Source organism: Jaminaea rosea, assembly GCF_003144245.1.
Source record: "Jaminaea rosea strain MCA 5214 unplaced genomic scaffold BDZ90scaffold_5, whole genome shotgun sequence".
Classification (NCBI taxonomy): Eukaryota; Fungi; Basidiomycota; class Exobasidiomycetes; order Microstromatales; genus Jaminaea; species Jaminaea rosea.
The window spans coordinates 583,921-604,596 of NW_020289979.1; the positions used below are offsets into that span (position 1 = coordinate 583,921).

Sequence of the window (20,676 nt, forward strand, 5' to 3'; positions counted from 1 at the left end):
CACGCTCTGTAGTGGGGGAGGAGAAGCAGGCGTGACGGCGGACAGGGCAGACAGCGGCGGATGCACGGCGCAGGGAGAAGTCGTTGGTGCAGCAGCAAGCCAGCCAAAGTCAAATGAAGCCACGCCGCGGAGAGACAGAGAGGCCAGCGGCGGGTGAACAACCAAGAGGCGACGAGGCGACGAGGCGACGGACGCTAAAGGGCTCTCCCCTCTCTCTGCTAGTCGAGGCTAGCCAGAGTCAATCTCAACGCCGAATTCTCGCCAAACTCCTGTGGGAACGAGTGAGAGCTCGACGATGTCGGGGCAAAGTGAGTGCTGTGTGATCAAGGTTAAGGCCTTGCGTGTGGTAGCTGAGCTCAGATGGGCGGCGACAAGCAGTGTCATTGCTCGTGATCGTGCGCATCGGCGTGAGGCTTCTCATGGGCGGTCAGGTACACTAATTGCAGTATCAATGATTGAACCTCTGTGCTCCACGAGCATCAAAAGAGAGTGGTTTCCGCTCCTGTCAGAGGTGTCGAGACTCCCTCATTCTCAAATCTCAATCAGAGTAGCGGTAGCTTACACGCAACAGGACCGAGCGTGGGTGAGGTGAGGCGTGAACTTCTCTCCACTCGTCTGAGCAGCCAAGTTGCGCATGCGCCTCATTTTGAGCTGCACGCACGCCCGGGCGTCGAAGAGGGCGGCGCAACTTTCTCGCATCGTCATCATCTAAACCCGGACAAGGCGCAAGCTGAAGGCCATCGCGGTTGCTCAGGAGCTAGGGGTACTTATCGGTAGTATGGCAAGCGCGAATGGGGAAGCAGAGGTAGCACGAGCTGGAGCAGCGGCAGCGGCGGCCGAGAGCGAGTCAGCATGGCCCACTCCTCCAACGTTTCGATTCGACCACTCTCACCTTCCGAGTCTCGTACATCGGGTGCGGCCGAGCGACATTGTAAGACCATCAAACTCGCTCAATAAGGGAAAGAGCAAAGCCAGCTCCTCCATTACTGACCAGCAAGAATTTTGGCGAAGAGCGAGATGGTCACCTGACGGGAGCCATCTCCTAGCGCAAACGGAGAGCCATCACCTTGACCTCTTTAAGCTATCCAGCAGTAGCGACAGCGACGCTGCCGCGTCGTCGAGCTCGTCGCCCCACTCGCTCCGACACATCCTTCGTCTTCCGTCCCCAACCCCGCTTCTCGACTACACCTGGTACCCCTTCGCGCACCCCAGCCATCCCGCAACCTGGTGCTTCGCGTACAGCGCGCGCGATGTTCCCCTTCGGCTGGTCGACGCCTATACAGGAGCGACGAGGGCGACCTACGGGATTCAAGACCACGTAGAGCGCTTTATCGGCCCACAGGCAGTCGCCTTCACTCTCGATGGGATGAGCTTGCTCGCCGGACATGGCGGGAGCATCAGCATCTTCGACGTTACGAGGCCTGGGGTCAACACATGCACAACCCTTCGACTGGTGCCAATGAAACGCGCGGTAGGCGCAGAGCTTCAGAGAGGACTCGTGTCAGCGCTGACAATCGTACCACACTACGACGGGTCAGGCTCTGAGCTCATCGCCGTGGCTACTTTCTCTGGCACGGTCGGCATCTACCAGCGAGGCGGCGGCGCTCCTCCGGGACTGTGGGTTGACTCTGCCAGACAGCCCACGGTGTCAAGCAGCCTATGCATTGCTGGATGGAAAGAAGGGGAGGGCGCTGGAGTGATGCAGCTCGCTTTCCATCCGACCACGCCCTACCTGCTCTTCGTGGCGCTACGCAAGTCGGGGAGCATCAAATGCTTCGATCTCAGGTATCTCTCGCCTGCCCCAGATTTTACCTCGTCCGAGCCGGCAGATGCGGCACTTGTCGCCATCTACGATCGCGAGGGAGTCGAGGGGCCAGACGGAGAAGACGAAGACGATTACGAGTGGACACGTGCAACATCCCAACGCCTCTTCTTCCACATAGACTGGGCAGGTCGTTGGCTTTGTGCCGGCAGCACAACGGGCAGGGTGAGCGTCTGGAGCTTGACAGCCAGCGGGGACGATGAGGGGAACCAAGGAGCAGGGCAACATGCTGCGAGTCGAAGGAGTCAAGCACAGCTGAGACCACGAGCTCGTCGAGCTTCGTGGAAGCTAGCAGGAGACGCCATTGCTTCAGTGAGCCTCCATCCTCTGCTGCCCCTCGTCGTGGCTGCAAGTGGATCTAGGAGGTGGCCGGACGAGGGCATTGAGGACGAGGATCATAGCAGTAGCGACGAGAGCGCCAAGAGGACTGGCACTGCGGGCGCTCCTCGGTGGTTGGCCCATGATGCAGGATTGAGCCTCTGGGATATAAGTGAAAGTCAATGATGATCAAAGTGGGTCTCGTCCACTCATCTTCACGTCTTCCTTGCGTGGAGAGGAAAAGCAGAGGATTTCATTTGGCAACGACGAAGAGCGCAGGGCTTCTCGTGAGAGGAAAGGAAGACTAGATTTGAGATGTTTCGAGAGGCGCAAGTCTTGATTCAAGAGTCGAGAGGCTCTCAGCGGGAAATAAGAGAAGAGATGTACAATTGAGTACGAGATCGGTCTTCGAGGACGACGCGAGGCCAGATCAACCCGCTGCGATGTCCGTGGCGTCCTCAATGGCAAACCAAGCTCGACCTGAACGAGGCGTCGCTTTCGTCTAGAAGAGAGCGTGAGCGAGGAGGCCCAGCAGACCAACAGCGGCAGCGCAGGGAATGGTGATGCCAAGCTTGGGGCCGACTGTGGCGGCGACGTTGTGGCCGGTGGTTCTATCGAGGGGAAGGAGGACAGCTGGTCAGCGATCGGCGCGCTCTCGTCCACCCCACATCAACTCACGTAGCACCTGAAGCATTAGTCGAGCTGCCGCTGCCGCTCGAAGAGGGCTCGCTGGAAGAAGAGGACGTTGAGCTAGGCGTAGATGAACTCGTTGTGTCGGTGCTGCTTGAGCCGCCAGATCCGGTGGAGCTGCTGTTGGACCCTCCAGACGTAGTCGACGAGGAGCTTGAGTTGGACGACTTCGGCGTTGAGCTGGTGGTCGAGTTCTTGGAACTGCCAGAGCCAGAGCTGGAGCCGGATCCTGAACCCGAGCCAGAGCTCGAGCTGCTTGAGCCGCCGCTGCTACTGCTGCTCGAGGTTCCCGAATCATCACTCTTGCCGCTACCGACGAGGCTACCGGCACATTCGTTGTTGCCGCCGTCCTGTTGAGAAGGGAAGAACGAAGTTCCGTTGGCAGTAGTCGGAGTGACACGATTGGTGGTGTTGTCGGGATTGGGAAGCATGGGCATGAAGGGGGTGTCAGAATCGTCGTCGCGTCGAAGGAAGGCGTTCGCCTTTTCGCAGCAGTTGCCAGCTTCCGAAGGAGGCTTCTGAAGCATCGTAGCCCCGGTGCGCGAGTGGGGGCGATGTCGTCGAGGACATCGTCAGAGCGATGATGTGACGTTGACGCTCAAGGCAGCGACCTCTCACACCATGACACCACCTCATCGTCTCTGTGTCGTAGCGAGCACACGCCGGCTTGATTGCTCAGCCACTCACCTGAACGACGACCTGCGACGAAGCGTTTGTCTCTCCGTTGTTGTCACGGACTTGAAGGGTGATCTTGGTGCCTGCCTTGACGTTGACGCTGCGCAATATGGCGAAGAGCATGGCGAAAAGATCATGATCAGCGCGCCAGACGAACAGGTGTCAACGGTCCTGGCTGGCGCTCACTGCCAGGTGTAATGGCCCGTTGCAGCGTTCTGAGCTTCGATGCGGTAGATGGGCTCACCCTCCATCTTGCTGCCTTCATATACCTGCAAAGCAAGAGGCGGGAGACAAAGCGATGTGAGCACGGTAAGTACACCTTTGAACCTCCTCGCAGAGCGCAGCTCACCGCGATGTAGACGGGCGGCGCGGCGTTTTCCCATGTAATCTGGGCAGCGAGACATTGCACTAGGCTGAGGTCGCAGATAGAGAATGAGCAACGGTGATCAGTGTGAGGAGAAGCTGTTGATCCGCCTCAAATGCTTGAACGCTCACCTCGTGGGGGTGTAGATGACGGGACTGGCCTTGGTCCTCGCCGTAAAGAAGACGGCGAGGGCGACGATGGACGTGTGGATAAGAGTCGTGAATTTGACCATGGTAGCTGGGGTTAGCAGGGTAAGAGGAAAGGCAATGTTGCGAATGGGTGCAGGGATGAAAGTTGATCAAGGACGCTGCATCGGGGGGGAGACCCACGAGCGCGCTGGCGGACGGTCACCAACACCACGCCTCGTCTCTTCCTTTGCCCTCGCACCTGCTGTGCCGCTCAAGCACCGCCTCTCTCCTCGCTCACCTCACCAGCGCAGTCAGGCCGCCTGATACGAGCCGCCGATCGGCATCATCGACTGCAATCAAAAGCCGCTGCCCCAAGGTTCCTCCGCACCACTACGTGGCGACCGCTGATCATTTGAGGCCGTTTAGTCTCATGCCGCACACGAGACAAGGCAGAAGCCTGCGGCATGTGCGAGACGTGGGTCAGCGGCTGCGGATGACCTGATGCCTCCGTTCACATCCTCAGCTGCTTGTCATTCTTGCTCAACGGCCTTTCATTGCACCATGGAGGGCGAGCGAGCCAGTGTCTGGCGGCACGGCGGGCTTGTGGTGGCCCGATAGCACGGGGGGGGCTCGGTCGCCGTTTGCCGGTCGTCCGCTGCTGCGACAGGAAGGTCTCCTCGGTATCGCCTTGTCGTGAGTCTTGCACACGAGACGTGGTGGATCAAAGAGGGCGAGGAGCAGGCTGGCATGACCTTGTTCGCTCCTAAGCTCACCGGTGCTCAGCTTGCCGGTCACGATGCTTAGTCTTCGTCAATGACGCTCTCTCCTGCCTGGCCGCCGGAATGCGACTCCTCACATCACCCGACGGAATTCGACAGCCGATGGGTGGACCCGCGCCTGTTTGCAGCCCAGCCGGCCAAGTTCGTCTTACATCTTTGCATTAACGAATTGAATGGTAGAGTGGAGTAAGACCTTTCACTGCTTTCCATCAGATCCACCTCTCCACGCTCTTCATTATCAGTAACATCATCGTCATCATCATCCACATCGATCCACATCGATTCCCGGCCTCATCGTTGTCGCCAAGGGGTTTCCGCGTCGCCGTCCTCTCCTTCCTCCACTCATCCTCACAGCGAGTCAATCGCGTTTGGACCCGTTATCGCCCCGAGAGACATCGTCTCTCCCATTACTTCTCTTATTCTCCCCTCCCCAGGTGACACACCCCTCAAAGACACTGTGCCATCATGTCGTTGGGTCGCGAAGCAACACAGGTGCGCTCAAGAGACTCGGTCGCCTCAAGCAAAAAGGGCGCCACGATGCACGGCTCGTCCAAACTGTCGCAGCGACCCTCGCTCCTCTCTCGAGCATACAATTCAATGTCGACACGCGGTCAGAAGGGCAAGGAGTCGTTCAAAGAGACCATCGCCAAGGTCAGCTCCCATGAGGATGCTCCTTCAGAGACCACAGCAGCATCAGACCCAACACCAGCACCAAAGAGCTTCGCCGGTGTCTTCCATTCACCGGAGCCAGGGTGTCGTCCTAAGCCACCAGCTAAGCTGACGCCCGATCAGGAGGAGAAGTTAGCAGAGATGCTAAAGTATTTTCGAGCGAAAGACACATATCCAACATCGCTCAAAGATCCGCAGGCTGAGGAGAAGGCGCCGACAGAGTGGGAGAAGCTGCGCATGCTGAGCAGGGAGAGCATGCTGAGATATCTGCGAGCGACAAAGTGGGACCTCGCTCAAGCAAAGAAGAGGCTTACGGATACGATTGCTTGGAGAAGAGAGTTTCGCGTTGACCAGCTCGACCCGAACGTGGTAGAGCCAGAGGCAAGGAGCGGCAAGGAGACGGTGCTCGGTTTCGACAACAACGCCAGGCCCCTCCACTACATGCATCCTCACCGCAACGATACCAAGGAGACGCCGCGGCAGATGGAATTTGCAGTCTGGATTCTCGAACGATGCATTGACCTCATGCCACCTGGCGTCGAGCAGTTGGCTCTCCTCATCAACTTTGACCACAAGTCCCGCAACCCCACCAGCATTTCCAACGCCAAGCTCATGCTCTATATTCTCCAAAATCACTACGTCGAGCGTCTCGGCGTTGCCCTCTGCATCAATGTACCATGGGTCTTCAAGGCCTTCTGGAGCGCCATTCAGCCTTTCATCGACCCGGTCACCAAGTCTAAGTGCAAATTCGATGAGGGAATCAAGAGCGAGGTGCCTGCCGCCCAGCTCAGTGCAGAGTACGGCGGCGACGTCGACCCCAAGTACAACCACGATGCGTACTGGCCCAAATTGGTCGAGCAATGCGACGAGATCCGCGCAAAGCAGTTGAAGCGATTCAAAGAGCAGTGCAACTCAGAGATCGGAGCGTCAGAGTGGGTCATTCGTGGCGGCAATGACAAGGATTCAACTGAGCAGATGGGCAAGAAGGACATCGAGGACATCGCGCAGGAGGCAGAAGACAAGGCTGCCCTGGCGAGGACGCAGAGCAACGCACCGGCTGAAGCGCCAACGACTCAGATCTCTGATCCAGCAGCAGCTCGACAGGAGGCTATTGCCGCTTCCAAAGAGCGTGCAGAGGCGGGCAAGGCGGGCAAGGCGGGCGTCGCTCCCGTCACCTTGCCTAATGGTCACTCCGACGACACTCCTGCCGACTTCAACCAGGGCACCGCCGACACGGCCGTCACCCCGTCAGAAGCCTTCAAGACTCCAAGCGCGAACGTGAACAAGAATCCGATCGATCGCCACTTTAGCGCGCTGAATGCGGCGCCCATCGGTACTGGCGCGGCTTGCGTAGCAGGAGCAGGTGCAGCAGGATCGGCCGCTGGTGACCCGGCCGTCGCTACGAATGGTGACAAGCCTGCGGCTACCATGTCCTCTGCAGAGCCGCAGGAGCACCACTCTGACTTCAAGACAGCAATGAACAAGATTTTCCACCCGGACAATCAGCACGGCCATGATCACGAGAAAGGATCGACTATCACCAATGGCGATACGACCAACGGCGCATCAGCGGAAGCACGCAGCGTGACACTCCTCCTCTTTGCCGCTGCCCGAGACGCGGCCGGTCGCTCGACGATGAGGCTTGACCTTCCGTCTTCACCCTCGCCCTTCCCCCTGAAGGACCTGGCCTCGCTACTTGAGGCGCAAGGCTCGAAGGACAAGGACGCTGAGAAGGTCAAGGACCTGCCGCGACTTCAGGATGTGCTTAAGCGCTCACAATGGAGTGTGGGGCAGTCGATGGTGGATGAGGACGAGGTTGATAAGACGATGCTCAGGGGTGGAGAGGAGGTGGCTGTCATACCGCCGGTGAGCGGTGGATGAGGATCAGCTAATGATGAGCGGTGAAGCGAAGGGCAGGAACGCAGACGGCAGAACATATCATACATCTAGTCTTGCCGACATTCTCTTCCCAGTGTCATGATCGTTCTGGCCCCACCTGGCTTTCAGCGGACTGCAATGTCAAAAGTGCAACGTACCACTGTTTCCTCGCTCCTCAGCTTATTCGCAACGTCCGTGCGCTTACTCTACTGTCCGTCGCTGCAGTTTCACCTGTCAAGAGGGGCATTCGGTGAGCCCTTGAAGGCCGGCAAGGGGTGGGCTTGATTTGACCCGCTGCCTCGCCTTCGTGGTCGCTCCCTCGACTTGGAACATACTCTGCTTCTGAATAGTTTGAAGCGAGATACGCCGGGTGCACGAGCGGATCAACAGTACGTAAGGGATCTTCTCGTGTGTGGCTCGTTGAAGACGATGTCGTCAAGGATTTGAGGTGAAAGTGATTGAGCGAGAGCGTATGGTACAGCAGTGTTGATCGTTAGCCTGCTGTCTTTGCTGGATGTTGCCCTAATCGCCGCAATGTGGTGTTTGTTTGTTGGCCCATCGGAGCTTTCGACGCAGTGCGTGGCAACACAAGCTTGAGCTTGATTCTGGCCAATATCCTCTAGCTGGTTGGAGATCGGTTTTCTGGCGCCATTCTAGCTCACCGTCGTACGAGTGCAAGCTGAGACAATGCTACACATCTGCTGCTACCCCATTGGGCGCTTGCGTTGCGCCTTGCTGCTCTATGCTGCAAGTCTTCTTGATCTATTTGGGAGGCCAAACCCTCGTCGCGCTCTCTCCCTTTCCTTTCTCGTCAGCGAGCCGATGCACGCCCGCACTCACGCATCAACCCCTCTCGTGGTCCTCGACGTTGACGCCGCCTCCGCCGCCTCCGCCGCCGCCGCCACCCTTGCCGCCCGTCGCCGGTCGCTTGCAACTTGGCGTCGAGTCGAGCAGAATGGTTAGCTCAGGAAGAGTAGCAAGGAGCCCTAGTGGTAGACTAGAGTAGACTAGCGCTCCCTTGCTCCCGCTGGCTTGGCTATAACGTTCTCAGGGAAGGCCAATGGCCCGCCGAGGGAGAGGGACAGCAGGCAGCGATTAGCATCACTCATCTCGACTTGTCCCGTCGAACGGAAGAAAGCCAGACGCGAGCGGGAGACGGAGACGTGGGACGGCGGCGATTGGGCTGAGAAAAGAGGGTAAGAGCGACAGAGGTAGATTCGGGGAGACAGGAGCAGGCAGGCAAGGAGCAGCAGCGGCGGCGGCGGCGGCGCATCTCATTGGAGCGCCAGGCGAGCCAGACGGACAGAGGGCGGGCGAGCGTGACTGCCTCTCATCGGCGGAGGCCCAAGCGTGAATTGAGAGTGGGCCCTGCTCGTCCCTTTGTAGTCGCTAGCAGCAGAGAGGGAGGAGGACGGGGAGCCATTGGATACTCTTACCACCACTACCATCATCCTAATCCCATTCCATCTGCGACGCCGTAGCGCCCACCTCTTCACATTCGTATCCCTCACAATTACCTGACGAATCCTCGATACCACCCTTCCCATCCTCCTCCTCCTCCGATCTCTCCACCTCATCCGCCAAAGTTGCAGGGCCTTTGCCGAGCTGCGACCACAACTCCTCACCACTCCTACTGCTACGAGTGCACGCCCTCAACGACTACCCTGCTGGCCAAGGACATCATCTTTCTTCCTCTTCTCTGCGTCCTTCTCCTTACCTCCGACTCCAGCCTTTAGTTGCTTCGTCCTTCCGCCGCTGTCCCATTCTCCCGCGATGTGCTAGGGCGAAGAAGAGGCTGAGCCGCGTACCGCCTTTGTGATTGCTCCAAAGCACTCTTTCGACCGAGCGATCAGTGCCGCAGGTCCTTCCATTGCCATGATGGCCACGCCAGGGAGAGGTGTCGTGTCCACACCACCTGGTCATAGCCCTTCGGCGCTGGCCAGCTCCAGCCGGCTACCATCTTCCTCGCCCTTTGCCTCTGGACAGTCACCCATATCCCCTTCCTATCCTCATGCTGTGCCCTCGAGAGGGGCCGCAGCTTCGTCGGTGGATGCCGCCGCGCGCGCAACCTCAATGAAGGCGGCCAACAGGCTGACGAGGGCTGCCTCGCCAGCCGCGCCCATCGACCACGACTTTGTCGTCCAAGCCGCCAATCCAAATCATCCAGAACATCAGCGATGGCTCGAGAGCTTTGCAAGCGGCGCCTCCTCTTCCAGGAGAAGAAAGCCAGAAGGGCTCACGACGGGCGGAGGCGGCGAAGGATCCACATCAGCCCGGAGGAAACCCAGTCGCCCTGATTTGGGTAATGGCTCCGCCCGCAGTAGGGAAACCTCAGACAATGTTGCGCTCGCATCCTCCGACGCTGCCACCAATACTCGTATGCCGCCATCACGATCCACAGCTGGTGTCGCGACGAGGTCCTCCATCAGCGCTGACTCTCATGGCCGTAGAATAGGACTGGCTGCGCCACCAGTCGCATCCAATTCGTCTGATTCATCGGCAGACGAAGGCGCTACTGCTGGGTCCATTCGACCCACTTCGCCGTACCGTAGCATTCGCAAGCGATCTTCTGTAGCCGACGCGCGCTTGGAGGATGCGACCCTACCTGCAAGGACATCCTCCTCGGTCGCACTCGAAGGAGGCGCCCACCTCAACGGACAAGCTGAGCGGGCTGGTTCTGAGCGCAGGCGTAGGAAGAAGCGAAAGGACCGCTTAAAGCACAAGGACAGAGCGCCAGCGCCACCAATGCCGCCTCCACGTATCAGCAGCTCTGTCAATTACCAAAGCCTACACAGCCCTATGATGGACGTCGACCTCTCTCAGCAGCAACAAGAGCCGCCGCAGCCGCTCACAGAAGGTTTCGAGCCGATGCCATACATGAATCAGTCTCCTGCGCAGCCCCTTGAGCCCGTTGCAGGTCCACTTGAAAATGTTGAGCCAAGCAGGAGGGCCAGGCAACGACCGCAACCCTCCCAGTCTGACGTTCAGCTGCTCAGGGATGCTGGCATTGGGCCCGAAGTACCGGCGAAAGAACAGATTCTTCCTCCTCGCATCGCTTCCAATCCGGCTTCTCAGATGCAAAGGACAGGTCCTAGCTTGCCGGCGCGCAATCCTGCAAGACGCCCGTCGCTCTCCAACAGACTTGCATCTGCTCCTACGGCCAACCACGAGCAGACGAGTGCGGGCGCTTCCCAGCTTCCAGAAGGCAAGACGATCCCACGTCAGCGCAGCACCTCCTTTGACATCCTTCGGTCCACCTTCTCGCCAGCGGTCGCACCTATCGAATCCGAGACCGGCAGCGGTAACAGAATCGCGTCCTCATCAGCCGGCGCAGGCTCCAAGGTTCGCGCATCTCTCGATGGCGTTCGTCCTAGATTCCTCACCTTCTCACGAGGGACACCAGCGCTGCCAGACGATGCATCTGAGGCCGATTCGTCCGTCTCAGGTTTCGCAGGAGGATCCCAGCAAGGCACATCGTCCGTGAAGGGGCCTCGCAAGCTGCGAACATTCTTCTCATCGCTCAAGCTCGGCAGCCACGGGACCAATTCGGCCATGCCGTCGAAGCAGGGGAATGTCTCTGTCTCTGCGCTACCCATTGGCAGCGCCATGGACGCGGAAGAGAGCTCTTCTCGAGGGAGAGACAGAAGGGTTTCTGAGCAGGGTCCACAAATTGCGGCCTCGCGCTCGACGCAAAGCATGGACCTTCCTCGTCCATCGTTGACTGCACTTCTCGGTAATGGTCGCAACGAGTCGCCGCCTGTACCTTTGCTACCTGCCCACTTCAGCATCGTTGATCCACAGCACGGGACTGAGAGCCCAAAGCTGTGGGCCAACACCGGCAAGGCGAGGCTAAGCCTGGTTGGTGAAGAGACTGAAATCGACTCGGACCATCCACGCGCTTCAATGTCTGGCGCTGACCGGGATCGCGCGGCAAAGGCACCGGTCATTCCACCTTCACCCATCGCAGAGGTCAACGAGAACTCCGGCAAGAGCTTTGGATTCCCTCGGATCGCTAGCAAGACCGGCCTGCGCAGTCCATCGGCGCCAGTCAGCTCGACGGGAGGCATTGTGGATGCACCGATGCCCTCGCCCTTGGCTTCAGAAGCTCACACAACCGCGTCCACCCATAGCAGGGAGGGGACGAGCGACACATTTGGTCGTAAGAATCGCCTCGCTTCCCTCTGGACTCGAGGCGCTGCCCCCTCTTCTCAGCGTGAACGATCGCAGACGATGACCGACGGCATCGCATCCAAGGAGATTCTCGTTGAGTGGGGCAGAGCTAGCCCATCAGTGTCGTCGCGCATGGGCCAGAGCCACCGCACGCAGAGCTCACAAGGCGAGTCAGTGGACATCAGCGGCTCTCTTGCAGACAGCTGCGATACTGCCGGCACCACGGGGCTCGGCATTCACGCTCTCGAACCTCAGACCTCGAGGTCCAGCGGTCCGGTACACGAGAGCCGGCCTGCTACGCCATCAGCAGGCGGCTGGAGATCACGAGTCTCATCGCTGGCCTCCATCAAGTCCGTCAAGAAAGCACGATCCCAAATCTTCCGCGATAGCCCTCAGTCATCTTCGTCGCCCGTCCCGCCCCCCTTGCCAACTATGCCAGGACAGAAGGGCCCGTCGATGTCTGCTTCATCTTCGACAGGCACCCATTCTGGCGTAGGCGTCAACGGCAGTTCAGCGCCGGACGAGCTTTGGAGGCGGAACTTATTGGCAGAGGCTGTTGGGCTCAGCCTTGATGCTTCAGCGGTGGGAGACAAGGCCACTTCTGGTGGCATCGAGAACAGGCCAATCGCATCGCGCTCTTCGCCTCCCAATGGTCCAAGCAGCAAGGGAAAGCGTACGCCTCTGCTGGAGGTGGTGGCCGCGGGTCGCAAATCGTTCAGTCGAGACAGAGGCAAGTCAAAGGGGCTCGATGCGCCAGATGAGAGCATGCCTACGATTCACCGAACGCTAGGTCCTGCCTTGCTGAGCGACCTCACCTCGCAAAGCGGTCATGCCGAGCGAGACGAGGCGCAAAGCTCGGTAGCTGGAGGACATAGCGAAGAGGAGCTTGAGCCGTGGGACGGCATGGATGATGACGCCAACGAGAGCCTTGCTGCGCCCTTTGTTCCTCCTCGTAAAGTCTCAGTCGGCGGAACGCCCAAGCTCGAAGGCATCGCAGAGCAAGACACGACGTCGACAGAGGGATCTCGTAGCCAGAGCCGATCAGGCAGTCAGCAGAGTCGGTCAGTCGTTCCAGGCGCTGGGTCGACGCCTGCGTCTCCTCCTCTCTCAAGGACGGGCGACGTTTCGACCACCATCGCGGCATCCTCATCGACCACGCCGTCAGCTCAAATCGTTAGTTCCTTCTCGAGCAACCGACACTCGATGGGCAAGATGCAATCCACGCCTCCTCACCTGCACCTGCAGTCGCCCAACTCGACGCCCTTTGCCTCTTCTACTAACGTTGCTGCAGCAGAGGAGAGTGGCCGGTTCAACGAATTCGTGGTCCCCTCGCCATCGCAAGACTACCCTCAATCGCCAGCTCCCCCCGCCGCCATCGGAGCATCGAGCAGTGGTCGACGCACACCTCGCCTTTGGTCATCGTCGCAAGCCGGCAGGAAGTCTCCCGGCGCAAGCCTCAGAAGCGGTTACGGCGATGGCGGTGGCGTAAGTCCTTCACATGCTGGTCGCACCTCGTTCAGCACCGATCGGGACCGCGCCCCTGTTGCCAGCCCCTATGTGCAGCATCAGGGGATCCGTAGTCGTCAGGCATCGGCAGACGGCGGCGGAATCAAGGGAGCCCTCAAGAAGCTGGTACCGGGCGGGTCATCTGGTGGCCTCTCGGTTGGTAAGAGCAGCACGAGCGGGACGTCTTCGCCGATGGGCAGGGGCATCAGCTCGGAGCAGTTTCAACAGAGGCCGTATCAGGATGGCCGAGCTGAATTTGATTCGGCTTCTTCACGCGAAGACCTGCTGCCAGAGGGCACTGCACCCAACAGCGGCCCTCAGCAGCAGCAGCATCGTTTCCAACCTTCTCCCTCAGCATCTGCCGGGCTGCGCGACCCATGGGACGACAGTCTGGCCTCGGCGCAGGCTGCGACAAGGATGCTAGAGGTCGAGCATGAAACCCTTCAACCTAGCCCACTGGGAACACCCCTCTTCAGGCACGGTGGGGGAGGCAGCGGCGGCGGCGGCGGCACGGGCGCGACACACTCGACTGCCGGACCTCACGGGGCCGAACAGGCCAGCATTCGTAGTGGGAGCAGCCGCTCGGATCTCATTCATGGAGACGACACAGCCAGCGAGCGTAAGAGGTCAACCACGCCGGCAGGCGTGGCGATGAACAGAGCGATGATGTCTTCCTCCTCCTCTCTGCAAGCAGCCATTACGGCAAGCAGTGGCGCTCCTGCTACTACAGGCAATTTGCACACGTCGCGCTCGATGTCGACGAGCGAAGCGCATGACACCTCTGCAGTGTCCAATGAGGCGGCCCTCCACTCTCCCCAGACCCCATCACGCAGCTCGGGTGGGCATAATCAAGTCTTTTACACCCCTCCGACAGCGGCAAGCATGCTCCCCTCATCCAGCATGTCCTCCATGCCCACCAATTCCTCTGCTGTCTCGCCCTCCGCCTCGACGCTCTCACACCAGCGCAGCGGCAATGCGGCCGGCAGTAGCAGTGCGAACGGGACCTTCCTGCCCTCGCACTCGTCTAGCTCCTCCTCCGTCGGCTCGATGATCTTTGCCCAGCCTTCCAATCTTACAGCGGCTGACCCGCTCGAGGCTCTCTTCCGGCAGCAGAAGGCAAGGGAGGCAGAGATGCTGAGGAGCATTAGTGAGAAGAGCAGAAGGATGGCACAGCAAGGCCAGCCGGGGCTGGCTGGGCAAGTGATGGCTCAGAGCCCTTCTGCGCCGGGCAGGATGGGCGGCGGTGCGAATCAGCAGCAACAGCGGAGCCGCGTGCAGTAGGACTGAGCCGTGGTGACGGGCATCACGGGCGGTAGCGAGATGCGGTCATCGATAGAGGTCGATTTCATCTAGTCAATTTTTATGCCTGCTCTGCGCGTTGCACCGCACAGCGTCTGCATCTTACCATACACTTCCTTTCATCCTTCTTGCTTCGCTCATCCTGTATTAGTGTGTCGTCAACGTCTGACGACGAGGACACGATATCTTGGCCTCGTCGAACTATTACCTATACCTTTCCTTTACATCTTCGCAGCCTAAACAAATGAAATGTGGAGCAAATGCTTGCACGATTATGCAAGACTCGGATGAGGAGTCTTTAGGAATCTTCTGAAGTGACATTGATAGAGAACCAATACACCACTTTCTCTTTGGACTGCCTTGCTCTCCGTCTTCTATGTTGGAATCATCGCCATGTCCACCCGACCTTGCGAGCACCGCCGTCTCAGTTGTTCGTCAGAACCGACTTGCTCCTCGGCCGTGCCCTCGCCTCAAATGACACACACTCCCCTTCGTCCTGATCTTCGTCACGGCGGCCACGAGCAAGGCGCCCGGTACCATTCAGCATCGTGGCGCCGCTCTGTCTGCTGGTATCGTGATCGTCCTCCTCATCCTCCTCTTCGCCACTGTCGTCCTCCTCGTCACTGTAGTCGTCGGTGATGAAGTGCTGCTCCTGCTGGAGACGTGTGGCTTTCGCAGCAGGACCCCAACGATTCAAGAGGGAGTTGAACTGCGGTGCAGGGGGCTGCTCGTCGTCGTCCTCGCCCTCGCAGTCATCATCGCTGCCGTGGCGTGCAGCTCCGTTGAAGATGTGAGGATGAGGCGGCGCTCCGCATATTGCTCCTTTTGCCTCATCCGCAACAGGCGAGTTGATGCTCTCATCAGCGTCGGCGAACCGACTGTCTTCCTCTTCAACATAGCCTCTTGACCGCGGGGCAAGCTTAGAATGCGTCGCGGATTGGACGGCAATCTCCGCGTGCTCCTCGTCCACGCCTGCCAAGCCGGATGAATGCGTTCCGCCGCTCCCGACCAACCCATCAAGTTGCGCCGACCCTCGTCGGAGGGCAGCCGCTTCGTTCGCCTGGCTATTGATGGGCATCGCAGATGCAAGACCGCCCGTAATGGCTGATAAGGAGGGCCCGCCACTTGTCGTGGCTAGGTCGTCGCGGGCGGCAGCGGAGTCAGGAGGGTCGTGGAAATCAGGATTCTCTGCGTGCTGTCGGGCCACGTCGAACGGGTCGACTCCATCGAATAGATCCACTCGGCCATTGTAGGGCGGTTTGAAAAGGTTGTACCCTCCTTCTACACTAGGCGTCAAGGATGAGGAAGCACGAGGAGCTCCAACACCGAGCCTGTCTTGGCTACCGTCGACAGGGGCCATCGCGCCCGGGCTCGCCCCACCGTTGCTGACGCCCTCGCTGCTGCTTCCCGTGGCCATGCTGTAGTGCTGCGTCCATCCACGACCATCGTTGCGCATGTACGAGTCACGACGTGAGTCGATGCCAAGATCATCGTCGGACAGCTCGAGCTCGTCGTCCAGGTCGTCTACATCGATATGCTGCGGGCGAGGGGCAGGAGGGGTATTCTGCTGCTGGTGGGAGGCGAGCCCACCGGCTGCCACCTTGGCCTGAGAGGCAGGACCATGCTCGTACGACTCGTCATCGTCAAGAGCGATGACGCCAAACGAGTCGCCGCGAGCAGGCATGGCTACCTGAGCACCGTCAGCAGTAGCAACGAGGCTATCAGCAGTGGCAGCCTTCCGGCCTTGGTCCTTTTCGCCGAAAGCCAACGACAGCGGTTGATGCTGTCTTCGCTTTAAGCCGCGGAAATGGCCCTTGTCCTCCGAGAGAGACGACTTCAGTCTGCCGCCGGAAGCGGATGCGTCCGAATTGGCTGTTCCAGGCCTCGAAGTCGCGGACGACCCATTGCTGGTAGCCAACGAGCGGCGGCTGGACTCGGAGAAGAAGCGATGCCAGAAGTCACCGCGGCTGCTGCGATGGCGTGCATTGCCCTTGCCTTCGGGAGAGTGAGTGGTGGTGTTGGGCTCGCTAAGTGGGAGGTCAACGGTGTTTAGAGCAGTGGGAGAGACAGTGTTCGGCGCACTGATGCCGCTGCTCTGCTGAGAAGGTCGAGCGGTAGAGGTGCGCGAGAGACCCATGTGCCCGTCAGATGAAGAGCGATCCACTGACGGCCGACTTCTCGTGGGCGAGATTCCTCCTGCTGACCCGACAGGTCGGCTCGTCGATCGACGCTTCCACAAGAAACGACGACGCTGCTGCTGCTGCTGCTCGTCACGCGAAACAATGGACGCAGTGGTCCACCCCATGGCCGGTGCTGATGTCGGAGGTGCGGGCGCAGAGTTCTGAGCGATCTGGCGGAGCATAGACGCAGCGTCCTTGTGCTCGGGCGATGAGGGGCGACTTCCTGGCTGAGAGCGCGAGACGGTCCGCGACGGGGTATGACCGCCAGAGGAAGCGCGCGTTGAGCGCCCGGCCGTAGTCTTACGTGAGGCGGCGGAGCCTTTGCGGAAGAGATTGGCTGCTCCGTGGGGGTGATGGTGCTGATCATCGGCCGTGGGAGTCGTGCCACTCGCGAGATTGAAACCGCCTGACTGACCAGGTGAGAGGAAGCCGCGTCTTTGTGACTTGCCTCCGGGTGACGGAGGCACAAGGGCATCGATCTCCGCTGTCGAACGGCTGCGTGGTCTGCCGAGACCTGTTCGCATGTATTGCTGCTGATGCTCTTGTGTGCCCGTCAGACTATGTAGTAGCTTCGACTGCCAACGCTTGATGCGGCGCTTCATCTTCGAAAAGCCGGTCAAGGCGTCCTCGACCTCTTCGTGCGTCACGTCGACCGAGGGCAGTTGAGCAGGATCCGTCTCCTTCAGCCAGCCGTGCGCGTCTTCGAGATCCTGTACGATCCAGGGGTGAGCCTTGACTTCCTCAAGCTTGATTCGAGTCGCCGGGTTCTTGTCTAGTAGGCGGTCGAGCAGGTTGCGAAGCATTCGAGCTTCCTCCGATAGAGAAGCTTCGTCGACGTCAGGTCTCAAGTCTTCCTCGGCGTTCTGAACATCTGCCTCTTCGTCAGTCCACTGAGGCAGTGATCTCCAGCGCGGCTTGCGCGGCCCAATGAGCAGACGATCGGCACCAGCCGTAGAGGGAAGGCTGTAGTCCTCGCGCGGAACGACAGCAAAGAGAGCGAACTCGCTCTCTGCCGTGAAAGGCACATGACCAAAAAGCAAACAGTAGAGCGTGACGCCCAACGCCCAGACGTCGATGGCCTTGGTGACCTTGGGCTTCGATTTGCCGCCCGCAGCAGCCTTCCCAAGAAGCCCTCGACCTGAAGGGGTGACGGCAGCCGGACTACCAAGCTGACGAGGTGAAGCTCGTCCACTCTCTCCGCTCTTACCATCCATCCATGGGAACTCTCGAGTCCCAATCTCGCTCGCAATGCCGCCTGCAATGCTTTGACCTGTATTTCTCGCTGATGCTGAAGCGGTCGAAGGATTCGACGCCTCGCCCACTTGGCAAAGCTCAGGCGCGAAGAAAGCGGGAGACCCAGCCGTCTTTGCCAGCTCGTGCTCGTCCATGACGCTTGCATCTCTCGAGCTCGAGCTGCTAGGAACACCGCCACTGGCAAGAAGCAGAGCGTAGCTGAAGTGAGAAACACCAAAGTCGGAGATCTTGACGCGACGCTCTTCGTCCCACAGCAAGTTGGCCGGCTTGATGTCGCGATGGATGATGCCTTGATAGTGGAGATACTCCAGTCCAAGGACAACGTCTCGCATGATGCTTCTGGTCTCGGCAACGGTCAAGGTAGGAAAGCCTCGCGCGTCCTTCCAGATGACCTCTCCGCCTGCCATGTATTCGAGGACGAGGAAGATTTTCTTGCTCTGCGGATCGTCGATGACCTCGCGCAGTCGCACGACGTTCTCATGAGAGAGCTTCTTCAGAATAGCTATCTCTCGTCTGACCTTTTGATCCGTCGTCATCATTTGTGCTTTTCTAGCCTTGGCAGCTTCCTTTTCTCTCCTCTTTTGTAGCTCGAGGTCGGCGAAGGTAGGTCTGCTGGGGGCGCCTTCGCCCCATCGACCGTAGCGAGCCGCAGCGTACATCTGAGCCCGTGGTGACGCAGGAGGGCCAGACGAGGTCGGGGTTGGCGGGTCTGCAAAGTCGACTGCTCGCTGCTTGCCCGTCGGCGCGCCTTCTTCCGCATACTGCTCCTCTGCTGCTGCTGCGACTGCTTGTCTCTCCTTCTCCTTAACCGCCGATGCCGACGATGATCCCATCATCCTCGCTTGCCAGCCTCCCGTAGCCAAGCCCAGCCTCTTCTTACTTTCTCTCTCGACAATCTTGACCGCCACTCGCTCTCCTGACTCTGTGTCGCGAGCCAGCCTGACCTTGCCGTGAACGCCTCTTCCAAGCTCGTCCTCGATGATGTACTGGTTGATCATCCTTCTGCCGCTCGGCGCGTGCGTCTGCAGCTGAAGATGGTGCGTCTCGAGCACTTTAGGCGGCTGGTGATGCATGCCTGATGGAGTAGCATAGCCTGATGTAGGCGAGTTCGGATGCGTGGTAGGAAGAGAACCACTATTGCTCGACCCTCTTGTCGGTCCGCCAGCCGCTGTTGAACTGTGGACAGGTGAGGCAGAGCCCGGCGTTGTGACTGTGGATGAATGCTGCTTGCTGCCGTCAGATCCCGAATGTCTCGCCGTATTGGTCCGCGAGAGCATTGCACTGAAACCACTGCTGCCGGCGCCTACGTTGCCATTTGCTGACGCCGCCGCCGCCGCTGCTGCTGCTGCTCCACTATGCTGGTTCTGGTGAAGTGAGGCCGCTGCTGAGCTTAAAGACGTGCCGCCTCCTGGCCCTCTATGCACGCTAGACCGCCTCGATGGTGATTCTGAATGTATCGAATCCGTAGCAGAACCTGGAAGCGACCATGTCGGCTCTGCGAGATCATGTGCAGCGCTGGGCTCTGACGGCGAGCTGTAGCAGGCCGGTGATACGACGGCGCTGCTGCCTGCAGACGCCGCTTGCTGCTCTGCGAATAAGCCTGCCTTAAGCATGGCTGCAGCTTGCAATGATCCTCTACGGCTCCCGATGGGAGGAGCTGCGTCTGGTGGAGTTCTGAGACTAGATGCAGACGGAGCCGGACCTGTCAGTGCTCGCCCGAGACGAGGGAACTCCGGCGGCTGTAAGGAGCTTTGATCTACGCTACTGCTACCACTGCCACTGCCGCTGCGACTGCTCTTGGCCTCTGCTTGTACCAGAGATTGTCGTCGTCCGACGCGATGGTGGGCGGACAGGGCTTGCGCATAACTGGCCGCTGCTGAGGCAGAGTCTGCGTCTGAAGTGGTTGTCGAAGCAGACGACGTCGAGATGAATGTCTTGGACGAGTAGCTCCTGAGACCGTCGGGCGCGCCGTTAGACAGAGGTCTCGTCTCAGTGGGCGATGAAGAAGCAGCGGGTGAATGACCAGCAGAACCAGCTGTGGTGTTGATACGCAGAGGTGCAAAGGGTTCTAGCTTCGATGAGGGCGATTGCGAAGAAGAGGTTGAAGGCGATGAAGATGAAGATGGCTCGGACTCTCCTGCCAGACGCAGCCGATGCTGAGAAAGGTTCTCGTCATTGCTGCCCTCTTGGCCGCCGTCGGTCATGGTCCCGTCGCTGTATGCCGCCTGGGCTTATCGCAGCGCCCAAGGGGCTCAAGCTGGTGTAGACTACGTTGCGTGAAGCTGAGCGGAACAACAGCCTGGACTAGGATTGAAAGAATTTGGCAGCTACGACTGCTTAGCTGCGTGCAGGTTCCGCGACGTCTTGGATCCAGGGTTTCGCTGCGTTTGAGAAGTGTCCTCTGTCCAAGTGGCGGGGGTCGAAGGACGAGAGGATTGAGGGGAGCCGAGTCAGCCAGATGCGAGGAGGTCTGTTGTGGTGATCGTAATCTGTCTGCGACCCCCAGCGGAGCAGCGACTCAAAATGAGGAGAAGGAAAGGGTAGTAGAGGGAGAGCCAATGTCGAAACGAGAATGTGATGGACGGACGACGACGACGACGACGACGCGCAGCAGCAGCCCCTTGTGCCGCCCGTGTGTCCGCCTGCGTGTCCGCCCTGTGTCCGCCCCTCCGTCGCTGCGCCCGCCCGACACAAAATGCTGCAAAAGCAAAGCAATCAGGAGCCCACGACGGGGTCAAGCGAGGAGCAGCACGCACGTCAACTCCGTCGCTCCCTCGCTCGCCGCCAGCTGCTGCCGCCACCAAGGACGACGAAGCTCTTGCGCCCCGCACACTAGCGCAGGCTCACCATCTCTCGCAATCTTCGTCATCCTCGTGCCATCGCAGCTCGTACGAGCCCGAGTTCACTGGTGCTGAGCTTGCACCTGCGCTCACCTATTCCACGT

At 59.5% G+C, this 20,676-nt stretch overlaps 5 protein-coding genes across 5 annotated transcripts; 3 read left to right on the plus strand and 2 right to left on the minus strand.

Moving 5' to 3' along the window:
• Positions 1 to 997: 997 nt before the first annotated feature.
• Positions 998 to 2,317, plus strand: BDZ90DRAFT_207028 (hypothetical protein; the record flags this gene model as incomplete). The annotated part of the gene is made up of 1 exon (XM_025503973.1): positions 998 to 2,317. A coding segment is annotated over one exon (1,320 nt), but the record flags the coding sequence as incomplete, so codon positions are not given.
• Positions 2,318 to 2,484: 167 nt separating this feature from the next.
• BDZ90DRAFT_162297 (hypothetical protein) lies at positions 2,485 to 4,324 on the minus strand. Its single transcript, XM_025503621.1, has 6 exons — positions 4,001 to 4,324; positions 3,855 to 3,918; positions 3,692 to 3,774; positions 3,518 to 3,605; positions 2,819 to 3,348; positions 2,485 to 2,751 (listed from the first exon to the last, which is right to left on the minus strand). Exons 1-6 carry the CDS (start codon positions 4,099 to 4,101, stop codon positions 2,643 to 2,645), a joined length of 975 nt encoding a protein of 324 aa, XP_025362711.1. The 5' UTR covers positions 4,102 to 4,324; the 3' UTR covers positions 2,485 to 2,642.
• A 589-nt stretch (positions 4,325 to 4,913) lies between these two features.
• On the plus strand, positions 4,914 to 7,652 carry BDZ90DRAFT_231861 (hypothetical protein). Its single transcript, XM_025506031.1, has one exon. It carries the CDS (start codon positions 5,242 to 5,244, stop codon positions 7,324 to 7,326), a length of 2,085 nt encoding a protein of 694 aa, XP_025362712.1. The 5' UTR covers positions 4,914 to 5,241; the 3' UTR covers positions 7,327 to 7,652.
• A 1,090-nt stretch (positions 7,653 to 8,742) lies between these two features.
• On the plus strand, positions 8,743 to 14,501 carry BDZ90DRAFT_162611 (hypothetical protein). Its single transcript, XM_025503623.1, has one exon. The coding sequence runs from the start codon at positions 9,199 to 9,201 to the stop codon at positions 14,278 to 14,280; it is 5,082 nt and encodes a 1,693-aa protein (XP_025362713.1). The 5' UTR covers positions 8,743 to 9,198; the 3' UTR covers positions 14,281 to 14,501.
• On the minus strand, positions 14,353 to 20,412 carry BDZ90DRAFT_231863 (kinase-like protein). Its single transcript, XM_025506032.1, has one exon. It carries the CDS (start codon positions 19,934 to 19,936, stop codon positions 14,723 to 14,725), a length of 5,214 nt encoding a protein of 1,737 aa, XP_025362714.1. The 5' UTR covers positions 19,937 to 20,412; the 3' UTR covers positions 14,353 to 14,722.
• Between the last annotated feature and the right edge of the window lie 264 nt (positions 20,413 to 20,676).